Raw genomic sequence first — 26,307 nt, forward strand, 5'->3', positions numbered from 1 at the left:
CAAAGGAAGCTCTGGCTCTTTCCTTCCTTCCCCAGGGGACTAGGAGGGGGAGGAGCCTCAGCCAATAGAAGGAAGAGAGGCTTGGCTCAGTAGCTCTGCTGTGCGATTGAGAGAGCCTGGCAAAGCAAGCTCTGCCTCTCCTCCCCTTCCTTCCCAAGGGAGGACTCAACCAATGGAGAAAATAGAGTTTTTGATCTGTAGCTCCTGTGCGATTGAGCAAGTCTGGCAAAACAAGCTGTGATGCAGAAGGAAGCAAGAGAGAAGGAGAAGGAAGCAGATGACAGCCAGTTGCTCGGGGCCTGATAGGAACTCTCTGGGACCCGATAGGGCCCCCAGGCTGCGTGTTCGACACCCCTGATCTAGTCCAGCATCCTGTATCACACTGGGCAACCAGCTTCTCTGGAGGGCCAGGAACAGGGCATAGAGGCTGAGGCCTTCCCCTGATGATGCTTTCTGGAACTACTGTCTAGAGGTTTACTTACTGCCTCTGAACACGGAGGTTCCCCTCAGTCGTCACCATGGCTACTAGCCAGGGGTGGAATTCTAGCAGGAGCACCTTTGCATATTAGGCCACACACACACACCGATGTAGCCAATCCTCCAAGAGCTTACAAGGCTCCTTTTTGTATGCTCTTGGAGGACTGGCTACACCAGGGGGTGTGGCCTAATATGCAAAAGAGCTCCTGCTAGAATTCCACCCCTGGGCCACACCTCCCTGATATAGCAATCCTCCTGGAGCTTACAGGGCTCTTAGTACTGGGCCTACTGTAAGTTCCAGGAGGATTGGCTGCATCAGGGGTGTGTGGCCTAATATGCAAAGGAGCTTCTGCTAGAATTCCACCCCTGGGCCACACCTCCCTGATGTAGCCAATCCTCCTGGAGCTTCCAGGGCTCTTAGTACCGGGCCTACTGTAAGCTCCAGGAGGACTGGCTGCATCAGGGGTGTGTGGCCTAATATGCAAAGGCACTTCTGCTAGAATTCCACCCCTGGGCCACACCTCCCTAATGTAGCCAATCCTCCTGGAGCTTACAGGGCTCTTAGTACAGGGCCTACTGTAAGCTCCAGGAGGATTGGCTACATCAGGGGGTGTGGCCTAGGAGCTCCTGCTAGAATCCCACCCCTGGCTAGTAGCCATTGATAGATCTCTCCTCCATAGGTCTATTTAATCTGCTTTTAAAGCTGTATACGCCTCTGGCAGCAAAGCCCACATTTTAATCACTGTCTGTTTTTGGTTCTTAACTAATTTCCTTTATTAATCCGTATCGACTGCTGTGGTATGATTATGTTGAGGTTGTTGTAATGTATTGTTGCCGGTGTTATGGCTTTAGCGGTTTTTAGGTCTGCGTTTTTGTGTTGTTCATTCTAATTTTATTGATTTGATTAGCCACCTTGAAGGCTGTTGCTGATCAGCAGAAAAGCAGGATAGCAGCGTTCTCAAAACAAGAAGCGAATGATGGAGCTTTTGAGGGGGTTATCTTCTGGGATGGCTGCCTCTTGGTACTGCTCCCATCATTAAATGGACAGCCAGTTTGGTGTCGTGGTTAAGTGTGCGGACTCTTATCTGGGAGAACCAGGTTTGATTCCCCACTCCTCCACTTGCAGCTGCTGGAACGGCCTTGAGTCAGCCAGAGCTCTCTTATCTGGGAGAACCGGGTTTGATTCCCCACTCCTCCACTTGCACCAGCTAACATGGCCTTGGGTCAGCCATAGCTCTGGCAGAGATTGTCCTTGAAAGGGCAGCTTCTGTCAGAGCCCTCTCCAGCCCCACCCACCTCACAGGGTGTCTGTTGTGGGGGAGGAAGGGAAAGGAGATTGTGAGCTGCTCTGAGACTCTTCGGAGTGGAGGGCGGGATATAAATCCAATATCTTCATCTACCTCACAGGGTGTCTGTTGTGGGGGAGGAAGGGAAAGGAGATTGTGGAGGGCAGGATATAAATCCAATATCTTCATCTACCTCACAGGGTGTCTGTTGTGGGGGAGGGAGGTAAAGGAGATTGTGATCTGCTCTGAGACTCTTCGGAGTGGAGGGCGGGATATAAATCCAATATCTTCATCTACCTCACGGGGTGTCTGTTGTGGGGTGGGGGGTAGGTGGGGGGGGGGGAAGGTAAAGGAGATTGTGAGCCGCTCTGAGACTCTTCGGAGTAGAGGGCGAGATATAAATCCAATATCTTCATCTACCTCACAGGGTGTCTGTTGAGGGGGAGGAAGGGAAAGGAGATTGTGATCTGCTCTGAGACTCTTCGGAGTGGAGGGCGGGATATAAATCCAATATCTTCATCTACCTCACAGGGTGTCTGTTGCGGGGGAGGAAGGTAAAGGAGATTGAGAGCTGCTCTGAGACTCTTCGGAGTGGAGGGCGGGATATAAATCCAGTATCTTCATCTACCTCACGGTGTCTGTTGTGGGGGGGAGGAAGGAAAGGAGATTGAGAGCCGCTGTGAGACCCTTCAGAGTGGAGGGCAGGATATAAATCCAGTATCTTCATCTACCTCACAGGGTGTCTGTTGTGAGGGAGGAAGGTAAAGGAGATTGTGAGCCGCTCTGAGACTCTTCGGAGTGGAGGGCGGGATATAAATCCAATATCTTCATCTACCTCACAGGGTGTCTGTTGTGGGCGAGGAAGGTAAAGGAGATTGTGAGCTGCTCTGAGACTCTTCGGAGTGGAGGGCGTGATATAAATCCAATATCTTCTTCATCTTCTTCTAAATCTGAACCTGGTTTGTCATGGAACTGAATATCCATAAAATAGTACATTTTGAACACAGATGATTAGGTGTCAACTTCCCCATCATGTGCTTAAATTTAGTATCTGATTGACGAAGCTTTGGCTCTCGAATGCTCATATGCTGAAAGTCTCTAAGATGCTACAGGACTCGAATCCAGCTCTTCTCCTGCAGAGGAACAAGCTACCCCCTGCGACTTAGAGATAGTGGTTGGCAGGCCTCAGATTTAGTAGGAGCGAGCACAGCTCCTGAACCTTTCTGAGGGTTCCCCCTCTTCCTCCCCACCTATCTTGTCCATTGAATAGGAGGTGCAGCTGCATAACAATCCCTGGATTAGGAGAGCGGGCGGGCAGCCAGCCACCAGCGGCTTTGCCACACCTCCAGCAGCCCTCATTCACCCCTGGAGGAGCCTGCACCACCCTTTCTCCACTTCTGATGTGATTTTGGGTGGCAGGTGGCTTACTGGCCTTTTTACTGGGGGGGGGGGGGCGGCCCAGGAAAGCCCCTGTCGAGTGAGACCTGCTTGGGCTGGCTGGATCTCTAGCCAACCCAAGCAGGCCTTGCTTGCCCAGGGCGCTCCTTCTTTACATTGGGTTGCTCTTGGCCAGGGGGGGTATGCTAATGAGCCCCCCCCACCTATTTTTCTACAAAACGACCCCTGGCGGTTGGGCTTCCTTTTCTGAAATCCATTATTTGTTAATTTAACACGATAACCATAGTATTTAGAGGCAAAGAGGGACAGTTTTTAATTTAAACCAAGGTCTTAAAAAAAAAAAATCACTAGCTAAGTTGTGACAGCATCGCTAGTGGGATAATAGCCCTGTCCGCTGTAGAGCAGCTGGGTTCGAGTTCACTAGCACCTAAGAGACCAACAAGGTTTTGGGGGTATGAGTTTCTGAGAGTCCAAGCTCCCTGGGTCAGATAATAGTTGGAATGGAAGTCCCTATCTGACGGAGGGAGCTTTGATTCTCTATTCCAGGGGTGGCCAAACTTGCTTAACGTAAGAGCCCCGTAGAATAAACATCAGATGTTTTGAGAACCACAAGACATGAATGTCAGATGTTTCAGAGCTGGAAGGAAAATAGATGAGGAGGGAGGGGAGAGGTGGAAAGAAAGCAGCTTTAAACGCATTCTCCAAGCTGCCAGCTGGTTTTGCATGGAGAAGGGATTTAAGGAGACAAATGCCTTCTCCAAGCTGGCTGACGGGGTGGTGGGGGCTTCAAGAGCCACACAAGATGTGTGAAAGAGCCACATGCGGCTCCCGAGCTGCAGTTTGGCCACCCCTGTTCTATTTTTTTTTTTAAATGATTTTATTTTAAAGCTTTTAAAGGGATACAGAATTTTTAAAAAGGGTAGGGGGAAAAGAAAGAAGAATAAAAGTACAAGAGCACAATTAAAAAGGGCGATTTTACAGATATTAAGGACAATCCTGGATTTACAGAGTATAAAGGGGGGGGGGAAGTATTACATACATATGAAGCTGCCTTCTACTGAATCAGACCTTGGTCCACCAAAGTCAGTATTGTCTTCTCAGACTAGCAGTGGCTCTCCAGGGTCTCCAGCTGAGGTTCTTCACGCCTATTTGCCTGGACCCTTTTTAGTTGGAGATGCCGGGGATTGAACATGGGACCTTCTGCTTCCCAAGCAGATGCTCTACAACTGAGCCACAGTCCCATTCATGGCTCTCCAGGGTCTCAAGCTGAGGTTTTTCACACCTATTTGCTTGGACCCCTTTTTAGTGGAGATGCCGGGGATTGAACCTGGGACCTTCTGCTTGCCAAGCAGATGCTCTACCACTGAGCCACAGCCCCATTCATGGCTCTCCAGGGTCTCAAGCTGAGGTTTTTCACGCCTACTCGCCTGGACCCTTTTTAGTTGGAGATGCTGGGGATTGAACCTCGGACCTTCTGCTTCCCAAGCAGATGCTCTACCACTGAGCCACAGCCCCATTCATGGCTCTCCAGGGTCTCTAGCTGAGGTTTTTCGCGCCTATTTGCCTGGATCCTTTTTAGTTGGAGATGCCGGGGATTGAACCTGGGACCTTCTGCTTGCCAAGCAGATGCTCTACCACTGAGCCACAGTCCCTCCCTAGAAATAGCCACTGTAGCCCTTTGGCCATTAGATCAGTAGTGTCTGGTGCGTTTTCAGGCGACATATGAACATATGAAGCTGCCTTATACTGAATCAGACCCTCAGTCCATCAAAGTCAGTATTGTCTTCTCAGACTAGCAGTGGCTCTCCAGGGTCTCAAGCTGAGGTTTTTCACACCTATTTGCTTGGACCCCTTTTTAGTGGAGATGCCGGGGATTGAACCTGGGACCTTCTGCTTGCCAAGCAGATGCTCTACCACTGAGCCACAACCCCATTCATGGCTCTCCAGGGTCTCAAGCTGAGGTTTTTCACGCCTATTTGCCTGGACCCTTTTTAGTTGGAGATGCCGGGGATTGAACCTGGGACCTTCTGCTTGCCAAGCAGATGCTCTACCACTGAGCCACAGTCCCTCCGCTATGACATGGTAACTTAGGAAACCACAATAACCACTTACTCAGAATACTATACCATTTCCTCATAATATATTTTCATATTACTGTATCGTCAATTATATAATAAAAATAAATCATAGGTAACGTCTCATTAACAATGCAATATAATTTCAACACAACAGATTGTTGTAATAACAGTTATACAAAATATAGCATTCTTAATATTTCATATAAAATCTTCACTTATAAATTAAATCATTCAAATGCATAACCACAAAAATGAATTATAGTAAGCACAGAAAGATTGCCTGGTGTTCTCAAACTCATCGTTTGGTCTTCAAATAATGTAATATGTCAGTTTTGCCATAACTGGGAGCTTTAACTCTTGAAAGTTCATACTCTGAAAACCTTGCTGGTCTCTATAAAGTGCTACTTTATAGAAGGTCGAGAAAGAAGTACTTTTCTCCCTTTCTCACAATACAAGAACTCATGGGCACTCAATGAAATTGCTGAGCAGTCGGGTTAGAACAGATAAAAGGATATCCTTCTTCACCCAAAGGGTGATTAACATGTGGAATTCACTGCCACAGGAGATGGTGGCAGCTACAAGCATAGACAGCTTCAAGAGGGGATTGGATCAACATCTGGAGCAGAGGTCCATCAGCGGCTATTAGCCATAGTGTATTGTTGGGATTCTCTGTCTGGGGCAGTGATGCTCTATTCTTGGTGCTTGGCGGGGGGGGGGGCACAGTGGGAGGACTTCTAGTGTCCTGGCCCCACTGATGGACCTCCCGATGGCACCTGGGTTTTGGCCACTGTGTGACACAGAGTGTTGGGCTGAATGGGCCATTGGCATGATCCAACATGGCTTCTCTTATGTTCTTATGTCTGGGGCAGTGATGCTCTGTATTCTTGGTGCTTGGGGGTGGGGGCAACAGTGGGAGGGCTTCTAGTGTCCTGACCCCACTGCTGGACCTCCTGATGGCACCTGGGTTTTCGCCACTGTGTAACACAGTGTTTTGGACTGGATGAACCATTGGCCTGATCCAACATGGCTTCTCTTATGTCTGGGGCAGTGATGCTCTGCCTTCTTGGTGCTTGGGGGTGGAGGCAACAGTGGGAGGGCTTCTAGTGTCCTGGCCCCATTGATGGACCTCCTGATGGCACCTGGGTTTTGGCCACTGTGTGACAGAGTGTTGGGCTGGATGGGCCATTGGCCTGATCCAACATAGCTTCTCTAGTGTTATGTTCTTACTTCTCAGTGGCGTCGGTGTATTTCTTTCTGTTATACAAACACTGTCCTTTTACAAATATATATAGTTTTTTTCCCATGCAAGATCTTTTCCAGATAGCATGTCAGTTGTAGCAGGACAGTGCCTGCATTTCAATATCACAATCCCGGCTGTTTGAATAAAAGGGTGCCAGAGCGACCTGCCAGGGAGTACTGAGCACGCTCCTAGACCTCAGGCTCAATGCAACTGTGCCAAAGGTTAAACTATTGGTAGATTTCCCAGTTGGAGCCAAACAGCACTTGTCTTTGTCTGGAGGGGGGGGGCGGGGGGGTCCTTTCGAGTGGCCGAGCGCAAGTGGCCCCAAGAACAGAACAAGGAGAACCTTATATTATACGCTGAATATGAATACAAACCCCACTGTACTCATCTTGGCCAAGAAAGAGAGCGGCTTTTGTGGCCGTCAACACTTTCCGATGTGAATTATCCAGAACCTGGGAGCGCCAAACTTTTTGCTTGAGGGGCTGATAACAGAGTTTTTGCCTGGATTGGGAATTGCCTGGTTTTGCCTGGGTGGGAATACACAGTATTTTAGCTGGTTACAGTCTCTTTGGCTTTCCAACCCAAGTAATCCGGACAGGGATTTTTTAGAAGAAGAAGACTGCAGGTTTATACCCCGCCTTTCTCTCTGAATCAGAGAGCGGCTTACAATCTCCTATATTTCCTTCCCCCACAACAGACACCCTGTGAGGTGGGTGGGGCTGAGAGGCCTCTCACAGCAGCAGCCCTTTCAAGGACAACTCCTATGAGAGCTGTGGCTGACCCAAGGCCATTCCAGCAGGTGCAACCTGGTTCTCCCGGATAAGAGCACAGTTAACCGCTACACCAAACTGGCTTTCTTTTTTAAAAAAAAAGACAAAAAAAACCCCTATTGTGTTTCTTGCTTGCGACAACTTTAAAGATGACTCAGATCATTCATTGGTATATATCTGAAACAAGGGCTTTTGAATCAGAGTTCTCCAAATCCAAACCATACTGGCTGAGACTCCTAACCATGAAATAGAACTAGGATGGTGAGACTTGCTAAATGTAAGAGCCACATAGAATAAATGTCAATCAATCTGTGGGTAGTTAAAATCACCTATTACGACACAGTTTTTACGTTTAGCCACTATCTTTAATCCTTCCATCATATTATAATCGTCCTCTATCTTTTGATTTGGTGGGCGATAACAAACTTTATGTTTTTTGCAATATGCTCCTCATAGTCCCTTTTTGCTTGCCTGATCACAGTCTTGCATTTGATTTGCCACAGCCTGTGTCCCCTTTTTTTAATCTCACTTGTGCTAGCTTTCCACCGCTTAAAGGAGTCCTTCTTACCTTTTACAGCTTCCATTACTTTGTTAGCCATGCAGGCCTTTTCTTATACCTGTTTGTGCCTTTCCTAACTTGTGGTATATATATTTATCTGAGCTTCTAGGATTGTAGTTTTAAATAGCCTCCAAGCTTCCCCAAGGGTTTTGACTGTATTTACCTTTCCTTTCAGTTTCCTCTTCACATGCGTCCTCATCTCAGAGAATTTACCCCTTTTAAAGTTAAACATGGTTGTGCTGGTCTTTTGGAGCAACTCCCTATTTATACAAATGGTGAAATCAATAACGTTATGCTCCCAAGCGGTGCAATCACTTTTACATCTCTCACCAAGTCTTGGGCATTACTTAGGACCAAATCCAGGATCGCCCCAACCCTGGTAGGTTCTGTGACCATCTGCTCCACAGCACTGTCATTGAGAGCGTCTAGAAACTCATACCGTTTTCGCACACAGCTTACCTCGCAGTTCTGTTCCATCCGCAGTGTCCAGTTGGATTTCCGACCATCTGCGCCGGAGTTACAGGAAGTGCTGCAGCTTCTGCGTAGCAAACGTAAACTGGGTTTTAGCAGTTAACGCTTGCTACGCAAAAGCCGCGGCACTTCCTGTAACTCAGGCGCAGATGGTAGGAAATCCGACCGGACGCTGTGGAGGGAACAGGATTGTGACTGCGAGGTAAGCTGTGTGCGAAAACGGTATCAGTCTCTTTCTCTCAACCTGAACACATATTGACCCAATCAATCTGTGGGTAGTTAAAATCACCTATTACGACACAGTTTTTACATTTAGCCACTATCTTTAATCCTTCCATCATATTATAATCGTCCTCTATCTTTTGATTTGGTGGGCGATAACAAACTCCCATAATTAAATTTCCTTTTGGGCCCTCTATTTCAACCCAAAGCATTTCTATAAGGGAATCTAATTCTCTGACCTCACTCTTACAAGACTGTATACCCTCTCTGACATACAGAGCCACCCCACCTCCAACCTTTCCCTCCCTATCCTTCTGATATAACTTATATCCAGGAATCACCGTGTCCCACTGATTCTCCTCATTCCCCCAAGTTTCTGAAATTCCCACAATGTCTATATTTCCCCCCAACACTAAACATTCAAACTCACCAATTTTACTTTGAACACTTCTATCATTTGCATACAAACATCTATAATTTACCAGGCAAGCTAGGCCCACAACCTTCCTCCTACCACCTCGAGACTTTGGCAGACAGTCCATACTGTTTGTCACCATCACAGTGGACAACTCTGATCCATTACCCAGTAGAAAAGTAACAGCTAACCCTTCATCTCTTTGAGATGCGTCCTCCCTAACCAGAGACATTTCATCTCTTTTCGGCTTTCCCCCAAGATTTAGTTTAAAAACTGCTCTGCCACCTTTTTGATTTTAAGCGCCAGAAGCCTGGTTCCATCTGGGGACAAGTGACCATTTCTTTTGTACAGCTCCTGCTTGATCCAGAAAGCATCCCAGTGCCTAACAAACTTAAACCCTTCCTCCCTACACCATTGTCTCATCCACACATTGAAACTTCTAATTTGTGCCTGTCTCTCCAGCCCTGCACTTCTGAGAAGGCTACCTTGGAGGTCCTGGCCTTAAGTCTCCTGCCTAGCAGCCTAAATTTTTCCTCCAGGACCTCACGACTGCATTTCCCCACATCGTTGGTGCCAACATGCACCACTACCACTGGCTCCTCCCCAGCACTGTCTATCAGCCTATCTACAACATGTGTAATGTCCGCTACCTTTGCACCAGGCAGGCAAGTCACCACACGGTCAGTACGCGGTTTTTCCACCCAGCTGTCTCCTTGCCTAAGGATCGAATCACCAACTACCCCCTTCTCTCCCTGCGCAGGGATGGTTCCTTGGCGCGAAAGGATACCTGCTCACCAACTGAAGAAGAGGTCCCTTCTGAGGGCGCATTCCCCTTATCCTCAGCACGTTGCCCTGTTTCTTCTCGACCCTCATGCTCCCTGGCAGCAACGGGGCTGCCATATTCAGAGTGGGGCTCATCTAACACGTCCCCGAGAGTCTTCTCCGAGTGCATAACTGACTGTCTCTGCTTCTCCAGGTCAGTCACCTCTGCCTCAAGGGTACGATCTCATTCTCTGAGGACCAGGAGCTCCTTGCATCGAGCACACCCCCAAGGCTTCTGTCATGTGGGCAGATAGTCATACGTGTGAAACTCAGTGCAAAATACTGGAAAGCCCCCACCCCCCTGCTGGCATTCTACCTTCATGATAGCAACAATCACCTTCAGCCCACTCAAACCAAACAAACAGCAGTTCCCCAGCAACCACAAATTCAGAATTTTCAGCAATCATACAGTCACACAAACTCAGAAATTCTCAGCAGCTTCCCCTGCTGTTTGGAAAGCCAAACCTCACCCTTATAGCACTTCTTATCTGCTCTTTCTCAGAGTTCTCTGAAATGGGCTCAGCCTCTGGCAAGGCGCAGCTTACTAATGCAAAGAGGGTGGGGCCTCAGTCTGCCCCAGGAACACAGCCACTCCTAATCAGTCAGCAACAATCACCTGCAGCCCACTCAAACCAAACAAACAGAAGTTCCCCAGCTACCACAAATTCAGAATTTTCAGCAATCACACAGTCACACGAACTCAGAAATTCTCAGCAACTTCCCCGGCTGTTTAGAAAGCCAAACCTCACCCTTATAGCACTTCTTATCGGCTCTCTCTCAGAGCTCTCTGAAATCCTGATAGCATAAATACAGAACTGTGATCCACTTAGCAAATCAGGTAGGAGTAACTATTTTTAAAAAAATAATCTTACCTATTTTTGAGGTGATAGTAATTCAACGAACGAAGCTGTGCAATTGATTTTAACGCCTCCCTTTTTGTTCCTTTTGGTGTACAAGCGTTTACACTTGTGGATTATGGTCCACAAAGGTTTTTAAAAGGAGCTGAGCTTGCAAGGAGTTCTGGTTTGATCTCGTTCCAGCTTTTCTTACAAATATAGGGTACAGAGGAGTGAGTTCTCCCCCTGGTGAGGAGAGACTAGCTCACATACAGAAAAATAGCTATAGTATATAGACACGTGCAGCCAAATTTCCACTAATGCCCTTCAGAAGACCTTGCTTTGAGCAGATTGATGATTGAAATGAAACCAACAGTGTCCCAAACAGTATGGGCAGTATAGGCTAGTGAAAGATGCTTAAAGCAACAAAAAAGGGGTTCTTTTCTAATGTTCAAGGTAAGAAAAAGAGCAGGAACATGGTAGACCTCTTTTGGGGACAGGAAAGTAAAATTGTAACAGGTGACAAAGAGAGGGCAGAACTGCTCAGTTCTTACTTTTCCTCAGTCCTCTCTCATGAGGGAAACGGTGCTCAACATGGCAAAACCAGAACATATAATGAGGGTAGGGAATTGCACCCTAGGATCAGCATAGGGGTAGTACATAAACACCTAGTTTCTTTAAATGAAATTAAGTCCTCAGGGCCAGATGAACTGCATCCAAGGGTACGGAAAAAAACCCTTGCAGATGTAATTTCCGAGCCTCTGGCCATTATTTTTGAGAATTCTTGGAGAACAGGTGAGGTGCTAGAAGATTGGAGGCAAGCAAATGTTGTCCCAGTCTTCAAGAAGCAGGGGAAAAGAGAATCTGAGCAACTACCAACCTGTCAGTTTGACATCTATACCTGGAAAAGTTTTAGAACAAATCATCAGTCAGTCCTTGAGCATTAGAAAAGATGGCTGTGATTACTAAGAGCCAGCATGGACTTCTCAAGAACGTCAGACTAACCTTATCTCCTTTTTTGAGAAAGTTACTTCCTAGCTGGGTCAGGGGAATGCTGTAGACTTTGTTTATCTTAATTTCAGTAAGGCTTTTGATAAGGTTCCACATCATATTCTTGTTGACAAGTTCATCAAATGTGGTTTGGCTCCTGTTACTGTTATGTGGATCTGTACCTGGGCTGACAGGTCGCACCCAAAGAGTGCTTGTGAATGGTTCCTCATCCTCTTGGAGAGGAGTGACCAAGTGGAGTGTCTCAGGGATCTGTCCTGGGACCTGTTTCGTTCAACATCTTTATAAATGATTTGGATGAAGGAATAGAAGGAATGCTTATTCAATTTGTCGATGATACTAAACTGGGAGGGATCACAAATACAGTAGAAGACAGTCAGTATACAGGATTTTTTTATTATTATTTATTTGTAATTTATATCCCGCCCTTCCCACCAGGTGGCTCAGGGCGGCTTACAACACATAAAATCTAACATAAGAGTATAAAATTAAGCATAAAAGTTTAAACATTTCACAATTTACATAGTTAAAATCTAAACATTTCACACAGTTATATACTTAAAACATTAGAAACATACAGCGATCTTACAAACTACACTCAGTTTCAAGTTTCAGTGCCGGTTAGTTGTAAGCCAGCCAGAAGAGGACTGTCTTACAGGCCCTGCGGGAATTGAGCAAGGTCCCGCAGGGCCCTTGCCTCTTCCGGCAGCTGGTTCCACCAGGAAGGGGCCATTACGGAGAAGGCCCTATCCCTTGTAGTTTTCAAACGGGCTTCCTTTGGCCCGGGGACAACAAGGAGATTTTGAGTTCCCGGTCTCAGTACTCTCTGGGGAACGTGTGGGAAGAGACGGTCCCTCAGGTAGGCAGGTCCTAGGCCATATAGGGCTTTAAAGGTAATGACCAGCACCAAGGATCATCTTGATAGGCTGGAAGACTGGGCTAAAGCCAATACAATGAATTTTAACTGTGATAAATGTAGAGTTTTGCATTTCGGTAGGAGAAATCCAATGCATCGTGATAGGATTAGGCAGAGTTGTCTTGGCAGCAGTATGCGTGAAAAGGATCCAGGGTCTTAGTGGACAGCTGCAAGTCTGTTTAGACGGTACAAGCCTTCCAGTGGTCTGATTCGTAGAAAGCAACTTCCTGTGCCTTTAGGGAGGGGGCTGCAGCTCAGAGCCTCTGCTTGGCATGCAGAAGGTCCCAGGGTCAATCTGACACCTCTAGTTAAAAGAATCAGGCTCAGGAGCTTTCAACTTTAAAAAAAGGAACTGGTCGCACTACTATTGCTTGCTGGTAAAATCACTATTGCCACTTATTGGAAGCAACCTAATAGCCCTCCACTGCAGAACTGGTGCAATAAGGTGTGGGATGTTCTGATCCAGGATAAGCTGACAACTACTATTACTTTGCTAGACAATGTTAAGGCGGGAGACTGGTTTTTACAAAAGTGGTTTGATTTCCTTGAGCACGTGAATAGTTCTGACACTATATTTGGGAAACTGCCGGCAAAATATATGAATTTTATGATCTATTAATATTTGAATGGATGTAACTCAGTGATTTCTGACTCTCTGATGTATATGTACTATTTGATGAGTTTTTATGTAAACGCTAACTAGTAATATCGGATGTGACGGTGAATGCAAGATTATGCATTGGTTCCCCTTGTTGGGGAGTGTTATTTATTTAAAATTTTCAATAAAATTTAAATAAAAAAAAAAAAGAATCAGGCAGCAGGTGATGTGAGAGACCCCCCTGAGACTCTGGAGAGCCACTGCCAGTTGGAGTAGAAAGAACTGGCCTTAATGGGCAGAGGGGTCTGATTCCGTATAAGGCGGCTCACGTGTGCCATAGTACAGAAGAGGAAGTTACGTCTGAGGGAGAACTTCCTCGTTGCTCTCCTACCGCTTGGAGAATTTCTAAAATTTTAAAATTTCATTTATACCTCAGTTTTCTCCCCAGTGGGAACCCAAGGTGGCTCGCAGCGTCCTCCTCTTCTCTGTTTCAATGTATTAATTTGATTAATGCCTACAACATCTACCAATAATTGTCTCAGGTCGGAGTGGCAGTAGCTAATGCCGTTACTGTGGGCCAGATGGAGGAAGAAAGGGAACCCGTTTGGTGTAGCGGTGAAGTGCGCAGACTCTTCCCTGGGAGAACCCGTTTAGATTCCCCACTCCTTGTATGCGCAGTTGTGGAAACAAGAAAAAATACCAGAGGAATGGGATAGGATTGTGAAAGTTTTATCGTGGAGTGAGGTGGATAAATTAACAAGAACTTTGAGATACTATGATTTGGAAGTGTTTAAAAAGAAGTGGAAGAAATTTAAAAAATATATAGAGTTAGAGTGGAATGTAAAAAGACATTGGACAATTTTTTAATATGAATGAGAAGAAAAAGACATTGTACTTTGATGGGTTTGGGATACCTTTATATTTGGATTTAAATATATAACTTCGGGGTAAGTCTAATAATGGAGGGAGGGGGGATTGAAAATATCATAGGGGTTAGGGATAGAAAAGATATAACTAAACATTGTAACCGTATGGTATTAATAAATTGTTAAAATTGATTCCCCACTCCTCCACTTGCAGCTGCTGGAATGGCCTTGGGTTAGCCTTAGTTAGCCTGGAATGGCCTTAGTATGTTGTTATGAGATTCAGAGTGTAGGACAGGGTATAAATCCAATATCATCTTCTTATCTATGTTACTGCTGGGGAAAGTGTGTATCTAACCAGAGTTGGGACCAATTATTGCTTGGGTGTGTAGAACATTTTTATTTCTTACTTATTGACTCTACTAGGAATGCAACTGGAAATGGGCGGAGCAACTCTCATTCCTACTTTCCTCCTGTGAACCTTATTGAAATGTTAGCATATTACTGGCACGGTATTTAGTGCGAAGGACAATACCCTGAGATTATGTGGTGGCTTGTAAATAATACTATTGTTTTATCTCTTCAACAGGGCATTCAGAAATTGGCTAGTCAATACTTAAAGAAAGAGTGGCCTGGAATAAAGGCGGATGAGCGAAATGATTTTAGGTAATTTTTTTTTACTCGTTTCAGATATTTAGCATTGCTGGCGATGGTAATCTGCAGGCGAGGTCACCTGCCTTTTATTTTGAAACTGCTTTTTGTCCAAGCATTTTTACTGAGAGGGGGAACTCAAATTTGAAGACACTTGGTGGCTGAATCACAGTGATGATCAAACTATTAATATATATTGTATTGAATTATTCCATTTTTTTGAAAGCAAACACTATTGCTACAGTACCTTGTTGGTAATTTTTTGGGATATATTTGGTTCTCCCTGGTATAGGTTCTCGCATTTTCCACTGAAATCCTAGCCTTTAACATAGGTTGAGATTCTCGTGTTTTACATAGTTGCAGATTCTTGCGTTTTACATAGGACCAGATTTTCAGGTTTTCCATTGGTTAGGCTCATCACTAGCTTGGATTGGCCTTCCAATGTGGTGAGATTCTCAGATTTTCCATTTTTCTATCTTTTCCCCTCCCCCTCCATAGGAACCAACAGGGTACGGCTGGGGGTACCTTATTCAGGGGCCCATAGAATTGGACTCCTTGGTCCAGTTGGCTTGAAATTAGGGGGTTATTTCAAAGATCAGCACCGGCAGCTCCCCTGCAGTTTTAGTGCCAGTACCTTTAAAAGCAACCCCCCCCCCCCAAAAAAAAGTTTCCCCATAAAGAATAATGGTGCAAAAATAATAATAATACTGGAGCCAAATACCATACTCATATTGGAAAGCAGGAATAGTGATTTTTCGGCTTCAGTATATCTGAAACGCTGATTTTTTTCCTGCACACCACTAGAGTGGAGTCTGCACTTACAGCTCTCAGTTCCTACTGAAGATCATGTACTCAGTGGAGAAGAGTATGTGAGCCTTGAGTCTTGTTCCGGTCGGCCCATCACACACAGTGAACCAGTCTTGAATTGCAAGCCCATCCCATTGACTCGTGTAGAGCTGAAGAGTGAATTTGAGCTGGACACAATCTGTGATTATCTGAAGTTACAACGAATCAGCTTCTTTTTTGTTCTCCGCTTTCAAAATCCAGCTTTTTGAGACATTAGGCAATGTTCATCTTTCAAGAGAAGCTGCGAACGTCTGAGTTTTTCCCGTAACTCTTTTTTTTGGGGGGGGGGGCCCCACTGGTGGACCTCCTGATAGCACTTGGGGTTTTTGGCCACTGTGTGACACAGAGTGTTGGACTGGATGGGCCACTGGCCTGATCCAACATGGCTTCTCTTATAAGAACATAAGAGAAGCCATGCTGGATCAGGCCAACGGCCCATCAAGTCCAACACTCTGTGTCACACAGTGGCAAAAAATGTTATACACACACATACACTGTGGCTAATAGCCACTGATGGACCTCTGCTCCATATTTTTATCTAAACCCCTCTTGAAGGTGGCTATACTTGTGGCCGCCACCACCTCCTGTGGCAGTGAATTCCACATGTTAATCACCCTTTGGGTGAAGAAGTACTTCCTTTTATCCGTTTTAACCTGTCTGCTCAGCAATTTCATCGAATGCCCACGAGTTCTTGTATTGTGAGAAAGGGAGAAAAGTACTTCTTTCTCTACTTTCTCCATTCCATGCATTATCTTGTAAACCTCTATCATGTCACCCCGCAGTCGACGTTTCTCCAAACTAAAGAGTCCCAAGCGTTTCAACCTTTCTTCATAGGGAAAGTGCTCCAGCCCTTTAATCATTCTAGTTGCCCTTCTCTGCCCTTATGTTTTTATGTGACCCAGGGTGTTGGACTGGATGGGCCATTGGCCTGATCCAACATGGCTTCTCTGACGTTCTTATGTGACACAGAGTGTTGGACTGATGTTCATGTCTTGCAGCTCTCAGACATCTGACGTTTATTCTATGATACATTAAGCAGGTTTGGCCATCTCTGAGAGAGACCTTCTGTTGGCGAGCCCAGGCCCTCCAGCTGTAAGAGCTCCGGTTTTAGAGAGCAGCGTATAAACCGGCAGCCTGATGTCCATCGTTAGCAGCAAAGAAACTCTTTCCTGTCTTCCTTTTCCGCTGCTCTTCCTTGCCCTCCCCCACCTGTCTGGAGGCTGCCCTGACGTTCCTTTCTGTCTTTGCAGGAGTATGTATCCCGTGTGGAAATCGTTTCTGGAGGGCACGATGCAGGTGGCCCAGTCGAGGCTCAATATCTGCGAAAACTACAAGAACCTCATTTCTGAACCTGCCAGAGCGGTGAAGTGTTTCAAAGACCAGCAGCTGAAAAAGGTATCGTCCCTGGAGACCTCTTTCGGCCCCCTTCTGTTCAGAAGGCTGAGGTTCCGTTGCAGAACTGCTAGCTTAAACTTCCAGCAAAACTGTTTTGTTAAACAGTCTTCAGAAGGCTCTATCCTGTCGTCCAGGGCTTTTTTTTAGCAGGAGCTCCTTTGCATATTAGGCCACACACCCATGATGTAGCCAATCCTCCTGGAGCTTCCAGGGCTCTCAGTACTGGGCCTACTGTAAGGTCCAGGAGGATTGGCTACATCAGGGGGTGTGGCCTAATATGCAAAAGAGCTTCTGCTAGAATTCCACCCCTGGGCCGCACACCCCTGACATAGCCAATCCTCCAAGAGCTTACAGGGCTCTGAGTACAGGGCCTTGGAGTACAGGGCCTTGGAGTAAGCTCTTGGAGAACTGGCTACAGGGTGTGGGGCTGAATATGCAAAGGAGTTCCTGCTGCAAAAAAAGCCCCGAAAAGATCCCTTTAGAATGAGAGTAGGACCACTCTCAAAAAATGACACAGAGCAGTGTAAGGTATGGGGGTGGGGAAAGCATCCAAATAATGTACGGATTGGAGCACGCACCTTAGGAGGAAAAGGTAAACATTTGTGGCTTTTTAATATTAAAAAAAAAGATTTATTCATTTAACACTCTTCTGTGCCACTGTTCCTTCCAAATCGGCAGCAACTCTGAAAACGTCCATTTCAAGCTCCAGGAGTATTGGTTACATCTGGAAGGTGTGGTCTAATATGCAAAGGAGTTCCTGCTACAAAAAAAAAGCCCTGCATAGAATCAAAACAGATGGACTTACAAGCACAAACAGCAGTGTGCGTGCATGTATACAAGAGCCAGTTTGGTGTAGTGGTTAAGTGCATGGACTCTTATCTGGGAGAACTGGGTTTGATCCCCCACTCCTCCACTTGCAGCTGTTGGAATGGCCTTGGGTCAGCCACAGCTCTCTTATCTGGGAGAACCGGGTTTGATTCCCCACTTCTCCACTTACAGCTGCTGGAATGGCCTTGGGTCAGCCAGAGCTCTCTTATCTGGGAGAACCGGGTTTGATTCCCCACTCCTCCACTTGCAGCTGCTGGAATGACCTTGGGTCAGCCATAGCTCTCTTATCTGGGAGAACCGGATTTGATTCCCTACTCCTCCATTTGCAGCTGCTGGAATGGACTTGGGTCAGCCAGAGCTCTCTTATCTGGGAGAACCGGGTTTGATTCCCCACTCCTCCACTTGCAGCTGCTGGAATGGCCTTGGGTCAGCCAGAGCTCTCTTATCTGGGAGAGCCGGGTTTGATCCCTCACTCCTCCACTTGCAGCTGCTGGAATGGCCTTGGGTCAGCCATAACTCTTGCAGGAGTTGTCCTTGAAAGGGCAGTTTCTGTCAGAGCTCTCTCAGCCCCATCTACCTCACAGAGTGTCTGTTGTGGGGGAAGGAGCTAAAGGAGATTGTAAGTCATTCTGAGACTCTGAGGTTCAGATTATAGAGTGGGATATAAATCCAATATCTTCTATAACAGTTTTAGAACTGTCACTGATATGACCAAAGTGGACAGACAGCTTCTTCTCTCAGCACTTTGAAAGACTCCTTCCTTCTTTGCAACTTGTGCACACTCTGATCAAAGTTTGGAGGAAAACGGAAGATTGCTACATTGTGTGGTTTGTTAGACTGTTTTGTTAGCTCAAGACACTTCCCAGGGCCTGGCTGTAAGGTGCACACATATGCTTCCGTGTTGCAGTCCTTGAAGTTAAATTTTATCTCTCAATGTGAGCGAGTTTACATTGCTCCTGTATATCTGTATGTCTTCCATAGCTTGGGTGGGGGGGACCGCCAGCAAAATAAGAGGTCAGATTTTATCAGTGTAGTCAAACTCATTGAACAACATAGCAGGCATTAATCTAAAAGAGGAGGCGGCTGAGAGGTGATATGATCACCATCTTCAAGTACTAGAAGGGCTGTCCTATATAGAGGATAAGAGCCCCATGGCGCAGTGGTAAGCTGCAGTATTGCAGTCCAACCTCTGTTCATGACCTGAGTTAGATCCCAGCGGAAGCTGGGTTCAGGTAGCCGGCTGAAAGCGTAGATGACTGGGGAAGGCAAGGGCAAGCCACCCCGTAACAAAACGTCTGCCGTGAAACTGTCATGATGCGATGTCACCCTAGAGTCAGAAACGACTGCTGCTTGCACAGGGGACTTCCTATAGGGGGTGGGGCAGAATTGTTTTCTGTGGCCCCAGAAGTTTGGACCAAACCCACAGGTTGAAATTAAATCAGAAGAGTTTCCAGCACATGAGGAAGAGCTTCCAGCTCCACATGAGGAAGAGCTTCCTGACCGTTAGAGCGGATCCTCAGTGGAACAGGTTTCCTTGGGGGGTGGGGGAGGCTCTCCTTCCTTTTAAACAGAGGCTAGTTGGCCGCCTGACAGCAATGCGGATCCTGTGAATCTTCTTCGTGGTCTCTGTGCAGTCCCACACATGGGTTTTCCCGCTGGGACGAACCCGACCTCGGAGAATTCAAAACTAGCCTAGGTGTTATTTTTGGCGCGCATTCCCTCCCGCTCTGGGGAGCAGGCATCTACTGCGCATGCCTGGAGCGAGGGGAAGGCGCTCCACCCACCCAGTTTCTTTCTAACCGCCGCCTGGGATAGTCCTTCCTCGCTGCGTCTCCTCCGTCAACCTAGCCTACTCTCCTCATCTTACCTTGCCCGCGACCGATCTTCATCCCATTTCTCCAATCTTCGCTTCTACTTTCTTCTACCGGTATCGTTAAAAAAAAGATATCTTTACCCGCTTTTCTATCACTTCGCTTCCCTTCCCTACCCCCCCCCTCTCCCGGGCGTATGGAAGGAAAAGATCTTAAAGTCACTTTTAAAAAGTGTACTCACCGCGGGGCGAAAATTCCATCCGACGGCCATTCGCTGTATTTATTTTGCTTGGGGGAAGCCCACAGAACGGACACTTGCATTCACTGCACCCAGTTTGGAAAGCAGGTGAGGAAAAACCGTGCCGCGAGACTGAAGAGCCACCTCCTGGAATCTTCTCTGCGACCCACTATGTCGCATTCTTCTGGGCCCCGAAGATCGCCGCCTTCCCTAACCCCTCAAAGGAACGCGGCAAAACCGGCAGCTTCAGTGGCCTTACCTCCCAGCAAGCCTAAGTCCGGAAAGCATACAAAAAAATCCCACGAATCCAAGAAAAGGCACTTGGAATCGTCATTGAAGGGGCACCAGGAACCGAGGGGTACATTGAAGTCGACCCCACCGGATCCCAGAACCTCTGAAGTCACGGCTCCGACTATAGCACCCGCACCGAAATCGCCCCCAATTTCGACTGCTTCAACACAATCATCGGCACCGATGACCAGGATCGAAGAAGAAGTGATTCCAATCCAGTCCCGTTCGCCGTCGCCATCAATACATGAGTCCATACCGGAACACCTCCTAGCGGAGGAACGGGTGGAAGTACCAACCCAGACGCAAGAGTACCAGCTTGACCGTCACTCTTTCCGAGACGTGACCGCCCCAAGGAGATTCAAGGATGCCACCGTATCTCCTCTGCAAATAGAATCCCCTCGATATCGGGAACCCCGGAGCTACCGGTACCGAGAAAGATCACCTAGTCGAGAGGGAGATAGAGAATCACACTCCCGTCGGTACCGGGATCAATCCCTAAGTCGGGACAGAGACCGTTACTGCTACTACAGCAGATCTAGATCTCTGTCCAGATCTCCGCATCGACATCGCTACACAATGTCGAGGTCTTCTTCGGCTGACTACCATCACCATCAATACCTTCGGTACCGATCTGATCGATACCAAGAGGTGCGATCCCAGTACCGTGACGAATCCCCTCATCCTAGGGACAGAGGAATGGCTCAACAACACACGCATTCGACATCACCGGCTCCTTCGACTTCTAAACAACTACCGACTCAACCCCAGGCGAAACCTCTGCCTTCGGTACCTACGCTGCCTGCTCCTGATGCTCCAGAAGAGGAATCTGAGGCTGAAACCTCTGAATCTTCACACTCAGTATCCTCCCCAGCATCTGACACTGCAAAGCCGGCTGAACTGTCTCCTTCAGAAGGGGCGAAACCTTACTTGGATTTAATTTCAAATATGGCTGCTGCACTGAACATTAAACTGACAACGGACCTTCCAAAAATATCAGACGTGGTCCATTACCTGGTCCATGCCGATCTGCCTGCCGGATCCTCCCTGCCAATGCTGCCAGTGCACCTCGAAGCACTGAAAGAAGCCTGGGATAAACCAGCCTCTATCCCCCCTACATCTAAACGTGTAGAATCACTATACAAGATTCATGCACCAGAATCCAAGTTCCTGTTCAACCATCCTGCTCCAAATTCGATGATCGTGCATTCCTCATCCAAATCGAAACAAACACGTCACCCTGTACCACCAGAAAAAGAAGGAAGAAAACTTGATACCTTGGGCAGGAAACTTTACTCCATCTCTACAGCCACAGCTAAAATAAACAACTACCTGGCTTATTTCGCTGCTTACTCCTATAACATCTCTTCTCAATTGAGCAACTTAGTAACATCTTTACCAGAAGCCTCCCAGAAACAAGCTTCTAAACTTCTACACGAACTTAATCGTCTGAGCAAGCAACAAATTAACACTGTAAGACTCAGCAGGATGTTCCTCCAGGTCGATGGCTGCTGCTGTGGCACTACATAGGCATGCTTGGCTACGTTCATCGTCTCTCCAGCCAGACATAAAGTTTAAAATTGAGGATCTTCCTTTCGACGGACAAGGCCTCTTCAACGCAACTACTGATGACATTCTCACCACAGTGGACGACAGCAGGAAGAGAGCCCAAAGACTAGGGGTTAACCAGCAACAACCCCAGATGAATAGACAGAGACCATGGAAGACACCGTTCTACAAACGTCCTCGGTCTCCCAGACAGACCGACTACTGGAAGCGCAAGGCACCTCCAGCTAAGCAGCCTTTCCACCAGCGCCAACGACCCCAACCAACCAAGAAGACTGCCACGGTCACAAAGCAGTCTCTTTGACTTGCTCCTGCCACCACCACCGATACCCTACCCTACTGCACCCAGACTCCTCCCTTATTACCCTATGTGGAAGTCAATAACAACAGATTCATGGGTTCTAAGAATCATTCACAAGGGTTATTCCATAGAGTTCGCTTCGCCCCCGAAAAGCCATCACTTCATACCTACCCTCCCCCCCACCTCTCCAAGAAGAAATCACCGCTTTGCTGGTCAAAGCGGCCATAGAACCAGTTCCACCTCATTACCATCGCACGGGGTTCTACTCCCGATACTTCCTAGTCCCAAAAAGGGATGGAGGACAACGTCCAATACTGGATCTTCGCGAACTCAACAAACATATCCAGTACAAAAAATTACGCATGATTACCCTGCAATCCATCCTACCCCTCATCCCCAAGAATGCCTGGATGGCACTTATCGACCTTCAGGATGCATACTTCCATCTTACAATCAACCACTGCCACAGAAGATTCCTCAGGTTTGCTGTTGGCAACAACCATTACCAGTTCTGAGCACTCCCATTTGGCCTATCCACGGCACCAAGAATTTTTACGAAATGCATGGCAGTGGTAGCAGCATCCCTTCATCAGCAAAAGATCACTGTTTACCCATACATAGACGACTGGCTGATGGTCAGTCATTCAGAGGAACAGCTACAGCGGGACATTTTGATAACTCTAGAACTCTTATCCACCCTAGGGTTACAAGTCAACCACCAGAAGTCCCATCTCACTCCAACGCAGAACATCCAATTTATAGGAGCAAGGCTGTCGACCGTAGACTACAAGGCATACCTGCCAGCAGACAGGATAGCCAACCTCCAATTCCTGGCCAGCACTATAATATCCCAACCAACCCAGACAGCACTTATTTCCCAACGCATGCTGGGTTTGATGGCAGCCACAACCTCGGTTCTTTCTCATGCGAGGCTTCGCAGGAGACCTCTAGAACTTTGGTTCGTTCGATCATTCCATCCCCAACGTCAAACTCAACGGACCTTGTTAAGAGTCCCAGATCACATTTTGCCACCGTTGCAGTTGTGGACAGTACAGACCCACCTACTCACCGGGATGCCATTCCTAAGACAATCTCCATCAGCCATTGTCACAACAGACGCCTCGAGATTGGGTTGGGGAGCCCATTTCGACACACAGTACAAGGTCAGTGGACAGCATACGAGAAATCCCTCCACATCAACTGCCTGGAACTCCTAGCTGTCCACAGGGCACTCAAGTCCTTCCTACCATCACTCACGGTCGTCACATACAAGTAACATCAGACAATGTGGCAACTGTGTTCTATATCAACCGACAGGGGGGAACCGCATCTACCCGTCTATGCAAAAGAGCTTTGGTATTGGAGCATTGCGCACGACATACATCTCACAGCGGTGCACTTACCAGGGGTCCAGAACACCCAAGCCGATACGCTATGTCGGAAACTCGTCAACGATCACGAGTGGGCAATCAAGAGGTCATATCTCCAACCAGTCTTCAAGGAGTTTGGAGTTCCCCTCATAGATGTATTTGCCTCTCCGGACAACACTCAATGTGCCCAGTTCTATATGAGGGGACCCCCTTCGACCCAATCTGCTGGGGATGCTTTTCTCCAACATTGGGTCGGACCGCTTCATTTTCTGTTTCCGCCCATTCCACTAATAACAAGGACGCTTCAAAAAATCCAGCAGGACCACACCAACTGCATACTGGTCACACCATGGTGGCCTCGCCAACCTTGGTTCACGACCCTCCTTCTCCTCTCCAACAGCGTATTCCACTGCTTCCCTCAAACCCGGGACCTACTGTCACAACAGAATGGCAAGGTCCTACATCACGACCCAGGTCGTCTTCGCCTGACCGCATGGAGGATCAATTTTTAAACTTCCCTGAGGAGGTTAGACACGTCCTCTTGAATGCTAGAAAGCCATCGACCAGGAAGTCGTACGCTTTGAAATGGAAGCGTTTCACTAATTACGCCACTCATCATAACTTTCATCCTACATCATCTTCAATGTCACAAATTTTATCATATACCTTTTCACTCTCTGAATCCGGTCTCACCTATTCATTGCTGAAGGCCCACCTGGCAGCCATCTTAGCCTTTCATCCTCATATAGAAGGCCGCACAGTTTTCTCACATCCTGCTGCAAAAGCATTTCTAAAGGGAATTCTACATCTCCGGCCGCCAATCCGTCAATTCTACCCTACGTGGAGTTTATCCTTAGTCCTAAGCCAACTAATGAAACCACCCTTTGAACCAATGGCATCTATTCCACTACACCTTTTATCGTGGAAAACAGCACTACTAGTGGCAATTAAATCCGGCAAAAGAGCCAGTGACATCTGTGCTTTTCGAGCTGACGCCCCCTACACTGTCTTTCATCATGACAGGGTAGTACTGCGGCCTGACCCCACTTTTCTTCCAAAGATTGTGTCACCTTTCCATTTACAGAAAACCACTACGTTACCATCTTTCTTCCAAAACCCTGTTGACGGGGGCCAGAGAGCTCTACACAACCTGGATACACGTCGAGCCTTTGCTTACTACATAGACAGGACAGGTCCTTTTCGCAAAGACTTGAGACTTTTCGTAGCTTATGGGTCCCGTAAAAAAGGACAAAAAATCTCCACCCAGAGACTCTCGAAATGGCTGGTGGCTGTCATTGCACTATGCTATCAAATAGCCCCAGAACACCTACGAGCTCACTCCACAAGAGCTCTTTCTACATCCTCTGCCTTCTCCAGAGGAGTACCTGTCGAAGACATCTGTGCAGCTGCAGTTTGGTCTTTCTCACAATACGAGAACTCATGGGCATTCGATGAAATTGCTGAGCAGCCAAGTTAAAACGGATAAAAGGAAGTCCTTCTTCACCCAAAGGGTGATTGGCATGTGGAATTCACTGCCACTGGAGGTGATGGCAGCCACAAGCATAGCCACCTTCAAGAGGGGTTTAGATAAAAATATGGAGCAGAGGTCCATCAGTGGCTATTCGCCACAGTGTGTGTGTATATATAAATTTTTTTGCCACTGTGTGACACAGAGTGTTGGACTGGATGGGCCATTGGCCTGATCCAACATGGTTTCTCTTATGTTCTTATGTACATCTACATTCGCCACGTACTACGCATTAGATGTCCGTGCTCGGCGAGACTCGTCCTTTGGACAGGCTGTACTCCGCTCTGTCTTTGATTGAAGCACGCAGTCTCTCCTTGGGTAAGCGCGGTTCCGCTGTTACCTGGATTCTTCTTGACTGATGTGCATGTTTAACCTCTGAAGTTCTCTTTCAGGACCAGCACCCACCTCCGTGCAGTTCAGCTTATCAGTCACCCATGTGTGGGACTGCACAGGGACCACGAAGAAGATAAACAGGTTGCTTACCTGTAACTTATGATCCACGAGTGGTCATCTGTGCAGTCACACACGCCCGCCCAACCATCCCCGCTGCTGGTTCCTTAAGTTGATTTACACTCATGGTGTTACTACACAGCGGCTGGAAAGAAACTGGGTGGGTGGAGCGCCTTCCCCTCGCTCCAGGCATGCGCAGTAGATGCCTGCTCCCCAGAGCGGGAGGGAATGCGCACCAAAAATAACACCTAGGCTAGCTTTGAATTCTCCGAGGTCGGGTTCGTCCCAGCGGGAAAACCCATGTGTGTGACTGCACAGATGACCACTCGAAGATCATAAGTTACAGGTAAGCAACCTGTTTATTTAAGGGGAGGAATTTGTGAGTTTCCTGCATGGTGCAGGGGGTTGGACAAGATGGCCCTGGAGGTCCCTTCCAGCTCTGTGGTTCTAAAAGAAGGCTTTGGCGGTGGCTTTGAATTCCTCTCAATTAGGCTTCAGCAGGCTTTTCGTTTAAAGGCTTGGTACACCTTTTCTGAAACCTTGAAGGAATTATTGAAGGGTTGAAGGGTGTAGCGGAAATGGAGATGATTCAGCTGCATCCTGGAAAGGCATCCCAGGCAGCGGGCCAGAAAAACCAGCACAGAGACAACCTTGTGCGCGAATACACACAGCTGACTATTCTCCCAAAGGAAGGGAAACAAGACAGACTGTTGCTTTTGAAAGCAGAAATTCTGTAGTTGGTGAAACGGAGTTCATTAGATCAGTTTCTTCACGGTGACTTTGGAAAGCAGTCTAATTTCATGCAGGGACCAGGAAATATATCTGGTGAGAGAGAGAGAGAGAGAAAAAGAGAGATTGGTTCCTTAGCCTGGGCCCAATCGACAAGACCGTTGAACTGACGTTGTTGAACATAAGAACATAAAAACATAAGAGAAGCCATGTTGGATCAGGCCAATGGCCCATCCAGTCCAACACTCTGTGTCACATAAGAGAAGCCGTGTTGGATCAGGACAATGGCCCATCCAGTCCAACACTCTGTGTCACATAAGAACATAAGAGAAGCCATGTTGGAT

General features: G+C 47.2%; 1 protein-coding gene and 2 non-coding genes across 5 annotated transcripts in view; 1 reads left to right on the plus strand and 2 right to left on the minus strand.

Moving 5' to 3' along the window:
* Positions 1 to 26,307, plus strand: part of FCHSD2 (FCH and double SH3 domains 2) — a 349,063-nt gene that overhangs the window by 161,982 nt on the left and 160,774 nt on the right. For all 3 annotated transcript variants that reach the window (XM_060263895.1, XM_060263898.1, XM_060263896.1), the window contains exons 4-5: positions 14,552 to 14,628; positions 16,710 to 16,854. In XM_060263895.1, coding sequence (XP_060119878.1) covers positions 14,552 to 14,628; positions 16,710 to 16,854 — 222 coding nt within the window. The remainder of the gene's footprint in view (positions 1 to 14,551; positions 14,629 to 16,709; positions 16,855 to 26,307) is intronic.
* Positions 4,468 to 4,539, minus strand: TRNAA-GGC (transfer RNA alanine (anticodon GGC)). The gene has a single exon. It is a non-coding gene; the product is annotated as a tRNA-Ala (tRNA).
* TRNAA-GGC (transfer RNA alanine (anticodon GGC)) lies at positions 5,021 to 5,092 on the minus strand. Its single transcript has one exon. It is a non-coding gene; the product is annotated as a tRNA-Ala (tRNA).

The sequence above is a fragment of the Heteronotia binoei genome, unplaced genomic scaffold (assembly GCF_032191835.1).
Source record: "Heteronotia binoei isolate CCM8104 ecotype False Entrance Well unplaced genomic scaffold, APGP_CSIRO_Hbin_v1 ptg001309l, whole genome shotgun sequence".
Taxonomy (NCBI): Eukaryota; Metazoa; Chordata; class Lepidosauria; order Squamata; family Gekkonidae; genus Heteronotia; species Heteronotia binoei.